This window comes from Gavia stellata, chromosome 14, assembly GCF_030936135.1.
Source record: "Gavia stellata isolate bGavSte3 chromosome 14, bGavSte3.hap2, whole genome shotgun sequence".
NCBI lineage: Eukaryota > Metazoa > Chordata > Aves > Gaviiformes > Gaviidae > Gavia > Gavia stellata.
Window position 1 is genome coordinate 5325760 of NC_082607.1, and position 14770 is coordinate 5340529.

Consider the following 14770-nt stretch of genomic DNA (forward strand, 5'->3'; position numbering starts at 1 on the left):
AGGGATTCTTGTATTTATTTGTTCATTCAATCTGATCCAGTTCTAAGAGTCTTAACCCAGTGTTTGGTAAACAGTTTTAAGTAAAGAATTGTGCAAGGAATTTTATATACTTTATGAAGGATTGTTAAGTCAAATATCACTTTACTAATAGGATTTTCAAACAGTTCAGGTTATTTGCTATAGGAAGGGTACTCCCTTCATGTCTTCATCACTTTTAAAAACACAATATTCTGTAAATTTTTAACATTTTTTTTTCTGTCTTTCTTTTTCTTTTTCCAGCTACTCTTGGTGTTCTACACGAATAATCATTAGTCATTCTGGAGATGGACTTGCTGTCTGGAACCTACCTCTTGGCAGTCTTATTAGCCTGTATTGTATTTCAATCTGGCGCACAGGAGAAGAATTATACCGTGCGGGAAGAACTGCCTGAAAATGTTCTCATTGGCAATTTGCTCAAGGATCTTAACCTGACACTGGACCCAGATGTGCCCCTTTCCTCACCGCTACAGTTCAAGCTTGTGTATAAGACTGGGGATGTACCATTAGTACGGGTGGAGGAGAACACTGGTGAGATATTCACAACTGCAAACCGCATAGATCGAGAGAAGCTGTGCTCTGGCATCTTTAGTGAGAATCGCTGCTTTTATGAGGTGGAGGTTGCTGTTTTGCCTGATGAAGTTTTCAGACTGGTCAAGATCAGATTCCTAATAGAGGATATAAATGACAATGCCCCCCTCTTCCCCTCAACAGTTATTAACATCTCTATCCCTGAAAACACAGCAATTAATTCTCGCTATTCTGTCCCATCTGCCATTGATCCGGACATTGGTATGAATGGTATTCAACATTATGAACTCCTTAAGGTGGGTTTCTTCCATTCTTCTGTGTTACTCTCTGTTATTGTCTTCCCACAAATGTTGCCAGTCCTCATCAACCCATTAGAAATAGGAAGCTGTGTACCACAGTAGTGGTACACTGCAGATACCTGTCTTGAAAAGTTAATCTACACCCCTGAGTGCATTCTAGTGCATCATATCTTCACTTTGTGGAAAGCTGTTTATGTATGTGTATGTCTATGTGTGTAACAGTATGATGAAACATGCATGTCTTCATGAACTCTCCACCAGCATTCACAGTGTTTGTACACTTTGGCTAATGGTCTTCCTGGACCATTAAAGATGTGTTCTTATTGCCACCAACAATTGCATTGGGTTTATGTCTCCCTCTTGCATGACTGCTAGATTTGAGCAGTAGAACTTAGCCCAGAAGCTTATGTGATGTGACGTTCATATCTATGGACTGATGGACTATTCCAGAGTGAAAAAAGTTCTTTTGGCAACGCAGTTTTATAATTTTTGGGTGGGCATAACATCTGGGCAGAAGAAAGTCCAAGATATGTGTGAATGCAAGGATAGCAGTGCCAATGGCCTTGTAAGAGCAGATATTTCATATTCTTGCTTCTTCTACCCTTTCTAGCAAATAGTAGGAGAACTTCAGTTAGGGAACAAAAGAATAACATGTAAACGTGTGGTGTGTAAGAGTGTGATTGCCAAATAAAGGATGACTTTCATTTGAGTTTACTTCAGTGGAGAGTTCAGAACAAGAAAGAAACTTATCCTAAAACTGTTGGGTTATTATGTGGGAAGATGAAAATGTCTTCACTTCTCTTGATTTGGAATAGGGAACCATTGGGTAGTTCGACTGCTCTGCAACCAATCTGACACCCTTATTACTGACTGAAAGAATATAGACTATATAGGCCAATATATTGCTTGATTGACTTGATAGTTAATATTCACTGATATCAGTACTTACTAGCAGTTTAGTAAAAATAAAGTGCTACCTTGTTTTAGCTCTTTTTTAAATTGCTTACAACCTGAAGTAGTTGTGGCAGTGTGGGTACTAACAAGTGACAAAGACATAAAAGTCTCTTTCAGAAAACTGCATCCCACTGGACACTTCTGGTTAGGTATCTAAAAAAAAAAAAAAAAAACAAAACCCCAAAACATGTAAGTCTGTCTGCTCTGTGTAGCCTAGGAATTTAAAACTCTTCAAGAACTTACTACAGAGTTTGAGGTCTTTGCAGTAGGCTCTTTAAAACTTTTAAATTCCTAGGTTATACTGAGAGCAGACAGATCTACATGTGCATGTGTGTTTTGTTTTGTTTTTTTATTAGATAGCTAACCAGAAGTGTCCAGTAGGATGCAGTCGTCTTTATTTGGCATTTTAAATGAGAATCTGGGGAACGAATGACAGCATATTAAATAAATAACAGTAGGAGTAGAAAATAATAAAAAAGGCAGTGCTACAGACAAAATGTGGCAAAATAATACACGGTCTGAATAGAGAAATGTTAGTTAATGTATCTGAGAGAAATGTGCTGTTATTCTTGGAAAAGGAAAAAAATAGAAAACAGCAAAATCAGGAGTCCTTGGGATTGAGTAAGCAACAGTTCAGATCACCACAATAGCACTCTTGTTTTGCAAGTTTATTTTTGGACTGTGTGTTCAGAAGCAGAATGTAACAGATCAGCAGAATGATAGTATATTTGTATCACACAAGTGGGAGTTCATCTAAAATACAAGCTACAGCTCTGTACCAAAAGTAGTGTAGGGCATAAGGCCTTGTCTAGAGATCTAATGTGAGATGAGATGGTCTGCCAGAGAGCCAGCTTTCACAGAGAGATGTGCAAATAACTTTTTAAAAAAAATATAAAAATTTGGTATTTGAATTAGGAAAAAAAATAAAAAGAAAACCAGTTACATGTTTATTCAAGTGTCTCTGAAAAACTGCTTTTGCCACACAAGGGAAAGAAAGGTGATGTGGATGAACACACACTGGTATGGACTGAAGGTTCTGAATCCTTGTGCTAGATGTGACGCAACCAAAATGATTTGTAAAATCACAGCCCTATAGACAGATATCCTAAATGAATTAATTGCATTTTTCTCTTGCATGCCTGTTGGTCAGGTACTTCTTGAGTTATGGATCCACTGCCTTTAAATAAGCCAGCAATTTCACATACCTTGGAAAGTATCTGTAAAACCAAGAAGCAGTTTATGACAGCCAGACATAGTTTGGACTATAATGTCCAGATGTTATTTCATTGGTAGCTTTTTAGAATGTTAATACCAAAAGTGATCATATAAAAAGAGGAAGGAAAAAGTAGTAGAAATGAAGGATTCTAGTGGGCAGGCAGGGAATGTAGCATATACAAAGATCCATCTGTCACTGGGGAAGAATAGGGAGATGAAAAAGGGAGGGAGGAGTGATGGTGCCTGAGAAGTCTTCCCCGGGTTACACTGAAATACTAGGCAGGAGGGTCACAGGCGCACAAGGATGGTGTTGCTTGCCTTTTCTCCCAAAACGCTCTTATGTGCATTATCCGATGCTAGTTTTTGGGGTATGCTTTGAAGATACTAACGTCTTCTGGCTTGTGACGTGTGTTGACCTTTTCCTTCCTTTTATAACCAGCATACAGAAAAGTGGGGAAGCGGCAACCCATGAAACTGTCTTGCCTTCTGAACAGGATGAGTCTAGCAGGGCTGATATGACAGTGTTGTGGGGAATTTTGGGAAGCACCATATATGAAGATGATGGGCAGGGCAGCATACTTGGATTATGGCAGGGGAGTGGGAGATGATAAGATATGCAAGTCACTTCGTAGAAGCACAAGGGCTGATGCTTTAGTATGCGTGGAGCAACAGAGTGAAATATGTTGCTCTATATTTTAGAGAAAGTAATAGCAAATTGACAAGCTGTGCAATGAAGAGAAAGTTCTTCAGTTATATTTAACTTTTTAAAAAAGTTTAGCTGAAATATGCTTATTGTCTGTGTGAAGCCAGGCATATTTTGCCAGAAGATAAAGAGATTTTTGCCATAATTTCTAAAAAAGAATAAGCTTCTCATGGCAAACTCACCTGAACACTTTGTAGGTCTGTAACACGTTATCAGCAACTCTGTATCTAATTGGGAAGGTAACTTGCCTGTGTTACGATATTTCCTCCCTTTGTTACACTTACCTTACTGCCTCTCTCAAATTGTGGGAAAAATTTCACACAGAATTGTTGTATTCAGTTTCTTTTGTGAAGTAGATAATTAATGATAAAGTCTTTTAACTATATTACAAACTTTCATGTTATTTTAATCTCCTGCCTCTTCCTAAAAATTCTTTTAAAATAGAAAAAAACAAAACGCCATAAAAAAGGTATTCTTGTATTTTGCGTTCAACATTAGTTGGAAGTTTCGTAACACAGGATCTCATGTATTTAATACAAGAAAGTGCTTTAATTACCACACAAATTAGCATTCAAGTATTTTTTACCTGCCTGCAATTTCTCAAAATGTACCTTGATAGAAAATAACTTATTTACATGTAACTGATTCATGGTATTGCAACTTCAAAACTTTCCAGGTGTCTGTGATTCAACTATACAGTCTCTGAAATGCATGAACTCTAAAAAGATAACAGTTTCATGTAACCTCTGCATTTCTTCTTGTAAGACATACTTAGGAGTTATGTGTAGGACAAGTTCTAGGATGCATTCTAAGGAAAGCAGTGGTTTTAATTTTTTTTTAAAGGAAGATTCAGACATGTCTTTTGGATAGTTTTTGAATTGTACTTATTGTTTCCTTGTTTAGAAAATGAATTGCAACAATTTGCAAAGAAGTATTTCCCACCCAGCCAATGAAATAGCATTAGCAATTGACGAAGGGTTGTTCTGGTAGAAGTTTACAAATATTGAATTATTTAAAAGTAGTGCTGCTTTAACATTACATGAGGTTTGGGGTTTTTTTTTCCCCATAGAAAAGATGGTTTCCAGGAAACAGCCATGCAAGACATCTTGCTGTTATCCAAAGAAATTGTTGTGCATAATGTTGTAAAAGATCATATTTCTCTGCTGAGATGCCTGAAGCTGACCATGGGTAGAATGACATTAAGGGTTCAAATGGCAAATGGTAAACAGTGTTTACTGCGAACAAGGCTAGGGAGGGAGAACTTAATTAGATATGACTTAAAAATAAAAGAAAAAGCATTTAGAATGATAAACAGCTCCAAGTCTAGATCGGACAGAAAGATGGCATAACACTGATAGTAGAAGGTGATAGAAGGGGCAGCTAAGACAGATAGTGAAGTAGTTCAGGGAAAGAAATGGCCAGATGGAAAACCCAATAATTTTATCTCAGTTGAGATAACTACTTAAAGTATAAACTGTGAATGATAGGGAAAAAGTGAGATGGGCATTCATAAATGGAAGTAGTATGTTAAAACAGCAGGATGCAAAAGCAAATTTTAATTTGAAATGTTAATAAGCAGTGATTTCTGATTAAGGATGAATCTACAAACACTAATGTTCTGGTTTAACTCCAGTAGGCAGCTAAGCCTACAGGTCTTTGTTCACCTCTTCAGGGCATTCACATTGCTTACACACCGATGTAAAATGTACATTGTGTCTGGCAATACCACCACGGTGTTAAAAATACTTACATGCTGTTGTTGATTACACTATTTCAATATACTTACATTTGAGTTCAAGGCAAGCTAATATTTAGTATAACCTGATTAATACATTTAGAAATTACATGTGTCACAGGCCTCTGCTTTGACTATGAAGATTTTAGTGTGAAGCATTTCTTTGTTCTTTTAGATGTTAAAAAGGGAAGCTGTTTCAGAGCAGGTTTTGAATAGAATTCCAGCTCAGAGCAGTGTAATGGAGAGTCACATTCATGCTTCCAAAAGGATTTGTATAGGTGCATGTTTTACATTAAACTATTTTTATTGATTACTTAGTATTTCTTGACAACTAGGTATGCCATTGTCGTGTTTTAACCCTAGTCAGCAATTAAGCACCACGCAGCCGCTCGCTCACTTCCCCCCGGTGGTATGGGGGAGAGAATTGGAAAAAAGGTAAAACTCATGAGTTGAAATAAAATCAATTTAAGAGGACAGAAAAGAAAAAAAAAAAATTATGAAAGAATATACAGAACAAGTGATGCACAATGCAATGGCTCACTGCCTGTTCCTGACTAGCGGCTGTGCTGGTCCCCCCCTCCAGCCAACTGCCCCCAGTTTTGGATTGTGGGGGTTTTTTGTCACCATGATGCCCTATGGTATGGAATATCCCTTTGGCCACTTTGGGTCAGCTGTCCTGGCTGTGTCCCTTCCCAGCTTCTTGTGGACCTGGCAGGGCAGTGTGAGAAGCTAAGTCCTTGACTTAGCCTAAGCACTGCTCAGCAACAATTAAAACACTAGTGTGTTACCAACATTATTCTCATCCAAAATCCAAAACACAGTACTATACCAGCTACTAGGAAGAAAATGAACTCCATCCCAGACGAAACCAGGACAACTATATGCACTGGATGTTGCATAGACACCACAATACCGAGTTAGCAGTAGACTAGGGTGAAAGCATAACTCTGCTCTTACAGGAACAGAGCATTTTCTTCTGTGTGCTAATAGGTTATTGCTCTAATCTGTCGCAGTTTGGGGGGAAATTAGATTGGTGTTACTGTTACAGTTCCATTACTTTTACCTATTACAGTAATTTTCCTGTATTTACTTATCATCAAAGCAGCTGGTGCATTCCTTCTAGTATAATATAATAATCTTTTTGTAGCTGTCAGTTCAACCTCTGTAATCTGACAAAATGATTCTTACTCAGTCTCACAACACGTCAGTCTTGCCTCTGATAAGGAGAGTTACCTCTTGCTACTGTAAATCATCTCTTGTGATGTCTCTTAATAGAAGCTTTCCCCTTCTTTCTGATACAGTTTATCAATTCCATGACCTGTGGAAGATGGACATCACAAATCTTCATCAGATTTCAAGCCTGCTCTTGCAACTAGGTTATTTCTGAGCCTCACACAAGTTCTGGATCAAGTAACTAATGTCACTGTTTGTGAAAATCAAAAATGGAAGGAGATGTGGTTTATGTAAAATGAAAGCTAGGAAGGTAGTTAAATCAAAATTATAGAGTGATACAGACTTATATTTTTCTTAACACAGGTGTTCACCAGATCATCTTCATGGTTCCAAGCATCAGCTGCTTGAAGCTCTCATTTCCGTCCTTTTTTATGCTTTCATTTCTTTAAGTGGAAGCTGAAGCAGCAACCCTCACTTTTACTCCACGTTTGAATGAGGGAGCATCCCACAGATAATCATACTGAAATTAATGTGGATGATTCTTCTGTGTAGGCTTCAGCAGCATGAGAGGACAATGAAGTGTTATATTGGCCCTTTAAATAGGTCACAGAAAGCCTGGGGTGGTTGTTATCAACATCTGCCTTCTGTGAAAAAACTGCCAAGATAGAGCTTTTTCTACATGTAAACTGACATTTATTAATAATGTCAGGTCTTACTGAATATTGCAGTTAGACACTAATAAGAGTAGGTAAATTCCAACTTCATTACTTTCCTGTTACAAAAAACTTTTTAAATTTATTGTAACCTACCAATACCAAAGTATTTTTGCACTTTCTAATTTCTTTTTTGTTAACAACCCTGTCTAGTAATTGTGTAAGGGACATATGGCTGAATTGTAAAAGATGAAACTTCTTGGGATCTTGAATAGCCATTTTACAGACAGATATACTCAGGAAAATACATGTTTCGGATAGGAAATTTCTTGACTTCCTGATAAGACAATGACAATAACTTTTCAGTGTTTCTTTCTTGTCATTGGAGAAAGGCTAACTGGTCAGTGATATTTCAAGATTCACAGACACTAAACCAAAAATCAGTTGCATGCATATTGGTGTCCCAGGTAAAAATGGTACTTAGGTATTTGAACATAGAACTGGGAAATAATGGTTTTGTTAAAACAAATCCTAGATTTGACAGTGCTTATATACAAGGAGAAAATAGGATTTATGTTAAAAAAGCATTTGATGGTTGGGGTTTTTGTTTGGGTTTTTTCCGTCTTACTGACATGTAGCTTAGACTAAGATTTTTATCTTCTGCTTGGATGGGGGGGTTGGCTTGTTTTTCTTACTTCACAGTCCCTTAATTGAATTAGCATGGGGATTTCATTCAGCATAACTTTGCAGGACAGGTTAACTTCTATCTTCATTGTAATGGCTTATATGCATTATACTTCATGTATTTGCAGAACAGTACTGCGTCTTTTCCATTTCATGTGCCAGCATAGATGGGGAAGGTAATAGATTTAGGGAGCTCAAAAATAGGTTTAGGAATTTTTTTTGCTCTGGAGTTGCACTCCAGTCAAGCTCTAAGGTCACTCTCTAGTGCCTGTAATTTAATAAAAATGGAGAGTTGGGCATGTTGTCTTTCTAAGGTAACTTTTAGCTGCCCTTTAGAAGAGAGAGGTTTTCTAGGACAGGCAGGCTGTCTTTTGAATGATGCTGAGTACTGTTTTTCCTAAGCCCACAGTGGCAGTGGGGAATAGGTCAGAACTGAAGCATCTTTCCCTTTCTCTGTTACTGCTACAAGATCAGTATCTTTGTTTAATGTTATAACACAGCTTCAGTTTTTTCACATGGGTGGTTCCCTCTTCTTGTCTTTAATTATCCACCACTGAGATGTGGATAATTACCATCTGAAGTGACAAGAATTTCACCAGTCCCTTGTAGACTTACGAATACTACTTGCTGAGATGGCCAACTTCACAAATAGATTTGTTAATAAAACTTATTTCCTCTAATATACATTTGTAGAGGTTGAAGTGCCTTTGCAGATTTCTGTTAAATATTGATGCACCTACCTTCCAAGTAATTTAGGCTTTTTGTTCTGTTTGTTTTATTCTACTCATGAGGTAGTAATGTGCTGCACAACAGGGCTAGATTTGAAACTTAGCCTTCAGCTATAGGGAAGTTCAGGCATTAGTAAAAAGGCTCAATTCTTTGAAAGACTGAGCTTCACAGAGTCTAAAACTATTCACAAATGCATAATACTTCCTGCCAATTGTGTGATTTAGTTAACGTTATCCTTAGTACTGTTGTGTAGAGTTTCAGCTGCTGACTCACTCAAGCTCTGACTGGGGAAAGAGCCCTTTTGTTCCAGAAACCTGAGATTAGTTGGTTTCAGGTGAAGTAATAACTTCAGTACAATAGTTTTAGAGTTAACTTCATAAGTAAGTGTCCTTTACTCTAAAAATCAGTTCTTGAAAAGTAAGTGTATTTTCAGAAGTTAATGATTTTCCTTTCACTCAGGCCTTTGTCTCATAGGTACAATTAGGCCTGATAATAACTTTGTTTCTGAACTTTTTTTTTATGCAACTATCCTCTCCCCGCCCCTGCATTTCTGTTTTGTTTTTGAATGTATACCAACCTAACTTGCCCTGCACAACTTTTATTTACCCCAGTACCTTCCCATAAAAGAAACCTGTAGTAAGCCTATCCAGTAAAGATTTAGGTGTGCACAGCAAGTATTGACAAATGTTTTAAAAAACACATTAAGTGACTTGGGACAGGATATATTCAGGTAACCCCTTACGTTGTTCTTGAGAGAAGAGAGGGAAAAATCTGTTAGTATTGCAAATTGTGGAAGTCCTTAATGTTAAATAAATCTGGATATCAAAGATGTGCAGAATTTTCTTGTTACCAGTTTCCTTATGATATAAAAGATATGTTGAAGTAATGAGAAATAGTTCAAATAGAATGGAATAGAGACTTAACCCAGCTTTCAGTTTAGGTGAAAAGTAATTGGCTCCCTATCATAATCTGTCTTGTCTAGGTCAGGTAGTTTTGGGTTCTTGGATAACATGGCATGAGCTGAAATAAGCTATAAAATGAGATACAGAAACTTGAGGGATGCTTATGAGTGCTAAGTGGCATCCTAAAATCTCGAAAAGCTCCCCTGCAAATACATGAAAGGGACAAATAACTTCCATTTTGATCTTGCTTTCTAATTAGAAATTACAAGAGAACTTGGAAGGTAGACTGAGGGAGAAATTGTAAATATTTGTAGGTAGAATTCTTATCCCTTACATTTGTCATTATCCTTGGACATCTAGTGAAATACATTTGCTTCTCACTGTTTTCCAATTACTTAACTTGAGGAACATAAGGAATTTAAAAAAAAAAAAGAAATCTCTTCACTTTACAGAGCTCCCTTACCTCAAAATCTTTTTACATCATCTTTGCATCATAGGACTATTTTCATTATTTTATGATGTAGTTCAACATCCACTTTCTCTTCCATTTAACTCTCCCCATTTACCTATTTTTCTTACTATCCAAAATATCAAAGTATATAATCCTTATGAGAAGGTTTTGTAGTAGAATAAAAATATTGCTCAGTAGTAATTTGTCTAAAAAGATCTGGACGAATAAGTAGTCATCTATGAACTTTGTTTTGAAAAAGTCACTGGGTCTGATTTTTAATGGGGAAAATATCCGATTTGCTTTCTTACAGCTGTGAATTAGTGTCTCTAAGTAGATAAAACTCTACTATTGACTGGTGGTAGTGAGTCAAGAGTCAAGGTAATTGCTTCTTGTTGGTAGATACAAGGCTCCTTTAGGGTGGTTTATGGCATTATTACTGTAAAACTGTCAGGTTCCATCATCCTGACATCCCTTTGGGGGACTGACTGAAGACTGGAGGAGAAGGTCTTGCTTCCAGGCATGGTAAGTTCAGTGAGTTAGGGTGAGGGACAAGTTGGTGTATCTTTTTGCATTCAAGGCTCTGATTTTCACACTAGCTGTCATGAAACACTAATATATAACTTAGCATATCTCTGTGTGGGAAGGATGATAGACTCAAGCTGGAAGGCACAAATCTGTCAAATGGAGATCTTCACTTCATCTATCTTATATGAATATTATCTTTTGCTGATGTCCAGACAGATCAGTATGCTAGTTAACACAGATGTGGTGATGCTTTCTGAGCATAATAAACTAAGGATCTGTTTACATAGACCTCTTGAAACCAAGTATATAGACAACACTTAGAAATCAATATTTTTCCCATAACACATTGAGTAAAAACTTCAGTTTCATTTATATGGAAAGAAATCACCAATTACACAATCTATAATGCTCTCAACAGTAAACCACAATAAAGCAGTAACAAAACCCCCATGTATCTCAATAAAATTACAGTTTGGTTTGCATATATGTGTGCTATTGGAACTGCAAATATGCAGTGTCAAGCCAAGTTACAAAAAATGCCTTGTATACTTAAGCAGTTACATTGACGTATCTTCATGTGAATGGTGAATTTTTATGTTTACTATACAATGGCAATGTAATGCACCCCTGAGGAAAGTTTATAGAAAAATATTAAATGTCATGTTCAAAATCAATTAACTTATATTTGATGTTCAATTGACTTTTTCAAACTTGAATTAATTTTGTTTTTTATGAATACTTTTAAAATCTTTACAGGTTGCCAAAATTTCTAATGTCGGCAATATCTGAATCGACTACGGGTGTAAAATGTATGGCAGAAATAGCGTTTTCCATATGTCGTTTGTGTGTTACACATTTTAAAGTAAGGTCACTCATTAACTGAACTTTCTGAAGATCTCTGAAGGTTTCACATAAGCAACAGAACGCTGAAAGCTTCTTTTTGCCCTTTTCTGATGGTTTAGATGCTGGTGATGGTTACCTGGAGGACAGGTTGTTTTTTAATGTGCTTATTTGGTTTTGGATATATATATCTTATGAGCTACTTGAAGGAAAGAAACAAATCAGTGTTACTAGCTCACAATAAGTCTGGCTTAAGAGAATTTGAGACTTGTGAGGGTTTATGAAGCATGTGAATATAGACAGTTCAAAATATTTCAAAACGTGCTGAAGTATCATTGAAGATGAGATTTTTTTTTTCCACCAATTGCAAAAAATATTGGTTAAACATTTTATAAGTGCAGACAAACAATAAAATTCTCTAGGAAGATCTCTCTGAAAGTTAAAACCAGGAAGACAACAATTTTAATCGGATATCAGTACAGAGTATGCTGCTGTTACAGTTACATGTTGATTTCTTGTGTTGTAAATATGCCACTACTTGGACAATTAATTAGAGTTAGGATAGTGAAAATATGCACTGTGTCTCAACATGTTTCAGACTTTTCCTGGGGGCTATATTTAAAAATATATGTAAGTAAAAAATTCTAAATTGAAATTTTAATTGTTACAGCTATCATTACCTTTCCTCGTGTGACAATCTAACATTGAAATTCAGTCTTTGAAAAATCAATACCTTCACGGTCTGAAATGAAATAAATTTATCAGTGCTTTTGAGGAGTAAATGCTTTTATCAATTATAAAAGCAGCTCCTGATCATTGCTTAACCCATATAGACAGTTTTTAAAATCAGAACAATTTTGAAAACTGTTTATAGAACTGAACTCCAAATTTGCCACCGAAGTACTCAGATGAAGAGGACAACATCACTGTGGGCTTTCCTAACGTATTAAGATGCTCTTGATGCCTTACTGTGTAATGAGAAGTGCAAGGATAGAGAAGAGTGAGGAATTCAGCAGATCTCTGCTAAGTTTTCATGACTTGATGATGATTTTCAGGCAACTTGCAAGAATTTCAGGGGCCTCAGATTTCATCACAAGTTCCCATTTGCTGTTGGTTTTGTACTTCCCTAACCTGTGTGTTGTTCCAACGAGGTAGCAGTTGTTTGCTCACTTGTAGCTGTGGAGCTTTACCACAATAAGCTGTTTGCAGGTTTTTTAAAATGGTAACAGATTTATGCTGTGCCACAGTGGATTACTGTGGTTTTCACTGGTAAATCTGGGAATCCCCATGCAGTCATCAACTGCCATTTCATACATGTCTGTCTCTCTTTCCTACTGCATTTACTAGTAGGTTCTTAAACAGGTTACTGCTTAATAGATAGTTCCTGGAGTAGTGTTTATAACCATTTCATTGACAGCTGTTTGTTGTCTTGTTTTGGAGCTGCCAAATACAGCTAGCAGGACACACACTGATCTTGCAGCCATCCAACGAGTGGTGTATAAGCCTGTTCTTTACTGTGAACAGTCACCTGATTTCTTTGTGTCTCTCTTTCCTGCACTGTTGAAAATTCACCTGTCCTACCAGCTTTGCATAAATCACGCTCCCCCCACCCCCAAATACTTAGGGGTCAAATATGGCCTCCAGGTTTCCAACTGTTATCTTTCCCCAGATATGACAGGTGAGAACAGTGCTAACAAATGACCTCTTCTGGGAACTTTTTCTCAGATGCAGTAGAAGAAAAAATAGTGGCTTAGACACATACATATTTAGCAATTTTATATATGGGACATCTATTATTCTGGCAGGTTGCTAACAGTGTACTTAAGACAAATTATGATGCACCCATAATCTTTACTACTGTCTCAACATCTACAATATTTTAAAAACTTCCTATTTTGTATGTCACAAAGGAAGGAGGTAGGAGCCTTTTCAAAACACCCTGAGAGTTTCCCGCCATTGTGATGGTACATTATATATTCAGTCATGTTATTCATATCTGTGAATAAAGATGTTTCTCTTTGACCCCTATTTTATCTTTAAAGAATGACCTGACATAGGTTTCTGAATTTCAGACCATTTATTTATTATGTTAGTGAAGCTGACTTCGGTGTTCTGCCTGATACAGTAGTCAACACCAATGTATCCCACAGGATTTTTAATTCTTTAAAACTTTTTAAAGTTTGTCATTGAACTCATTTATTACTAAATAAGAACCTTAATACTAAAGGCAGCAACAGCTATCACCATCCAAGCATGAAACATAATATGTTTAAAGACCATTACTTTTTTGACCAAATTAAAAATAATTATTGCAAGTTCTAGAAGAAAATTAACTACTCGTACTCTGTGTTGCTGCATGGAATGTAAAAGTTCTTTTGATCCACAGTATTTCTAGTTTCAGAATAATTTTGTGAGGATTATTTTTTTCTGTTTCTTTCAGTTATTGTAATGGATGCAGCAATACAAGTTTTACTTGTATTTTGGATGTCTATCTTGTGAAACCTTGAATTAGGTTTCCAGCAGACTGAATGTAAATCCTAAAATTATTCCAATTATTATTATTAAAAATCCAAAGTTATTCATGCATAGTTGTCTTTTTCACATATACATATTGGACGATCAAAAAAATACTACTATTTTCAAAATGCTCAGTAAAGAAAAGAAAAAATAATGGTGAAAGACAAAATTCACAAAGCTTTCAGATTTTTCTTTTGTCCAACTCACTTTTCTATGACCTGTTCTTGGGAGGGATGAATATTTACAATTTTTAAGATATGTTTTGAAAATAGGAGAGGTAGTTTCAGTTTTTCCTACATAATTAAAATATTAAAGAAGCTTTTACAATAATAATATGTTCTTGATTTTAATTTTGCTTTTAACTTTCTGATATTGGATATCTAATAGTGATAGAGATTTAAATAATCCTAGCTGTTTTTCCCCCAAATACACTGTATGTAATATTTTTCTTCCTTTCAAGAGGAAGTACAGGGAGGAGAAAAAGTTAAGTCCAAAATTATACTCTTTTAGCTATCAAAGAATACATTTAAATCGAGTGTCAACCATGGATTGTGGCACTTGACTGCATTAGTATGGTTATTTTTATTCCTGAAAGAAAGGTTTATTACAAAGTAATTTATATTCCCTAGCCCAGCAATATAATTGGTCTGAACACTGAAGTCCCGTAGAGCTTTTGAAGCTGGGACATGTAGCAAAGAGCATTTCAGACAATTTTAAAGAAACAAAAAGAAACATTGGTAAAAGGAATGAATTCTGAGTCATCAGCTGTCAGTATTGAAATACATTTTTCTCACATTGTGCTATAATTGCTGGGTCTATTAAT

General features: G+C 36.2%; 1 protein-coding gene across 1 annotated transcript in view; it reads left to right on the forward strand.

Moving 5' to 3' along the window:
• The first annotated feature begins 323 nt into the window (after positions 1-323).
• Positions 324-14770, forward strand: part of PCDH11X (protocadherin 11 X-linked) — a 325382-nt gene continuing 310935 nt past the window's right edge. The window contains exon 1 of the mRNA XM_059824372.1: positions 324-863. Coding sequence (XP_059680355.1) covers positions 324-863 — 540 coding nt within the window. The remainder of the gene's footprint in view (positions 864-14770) is intronic.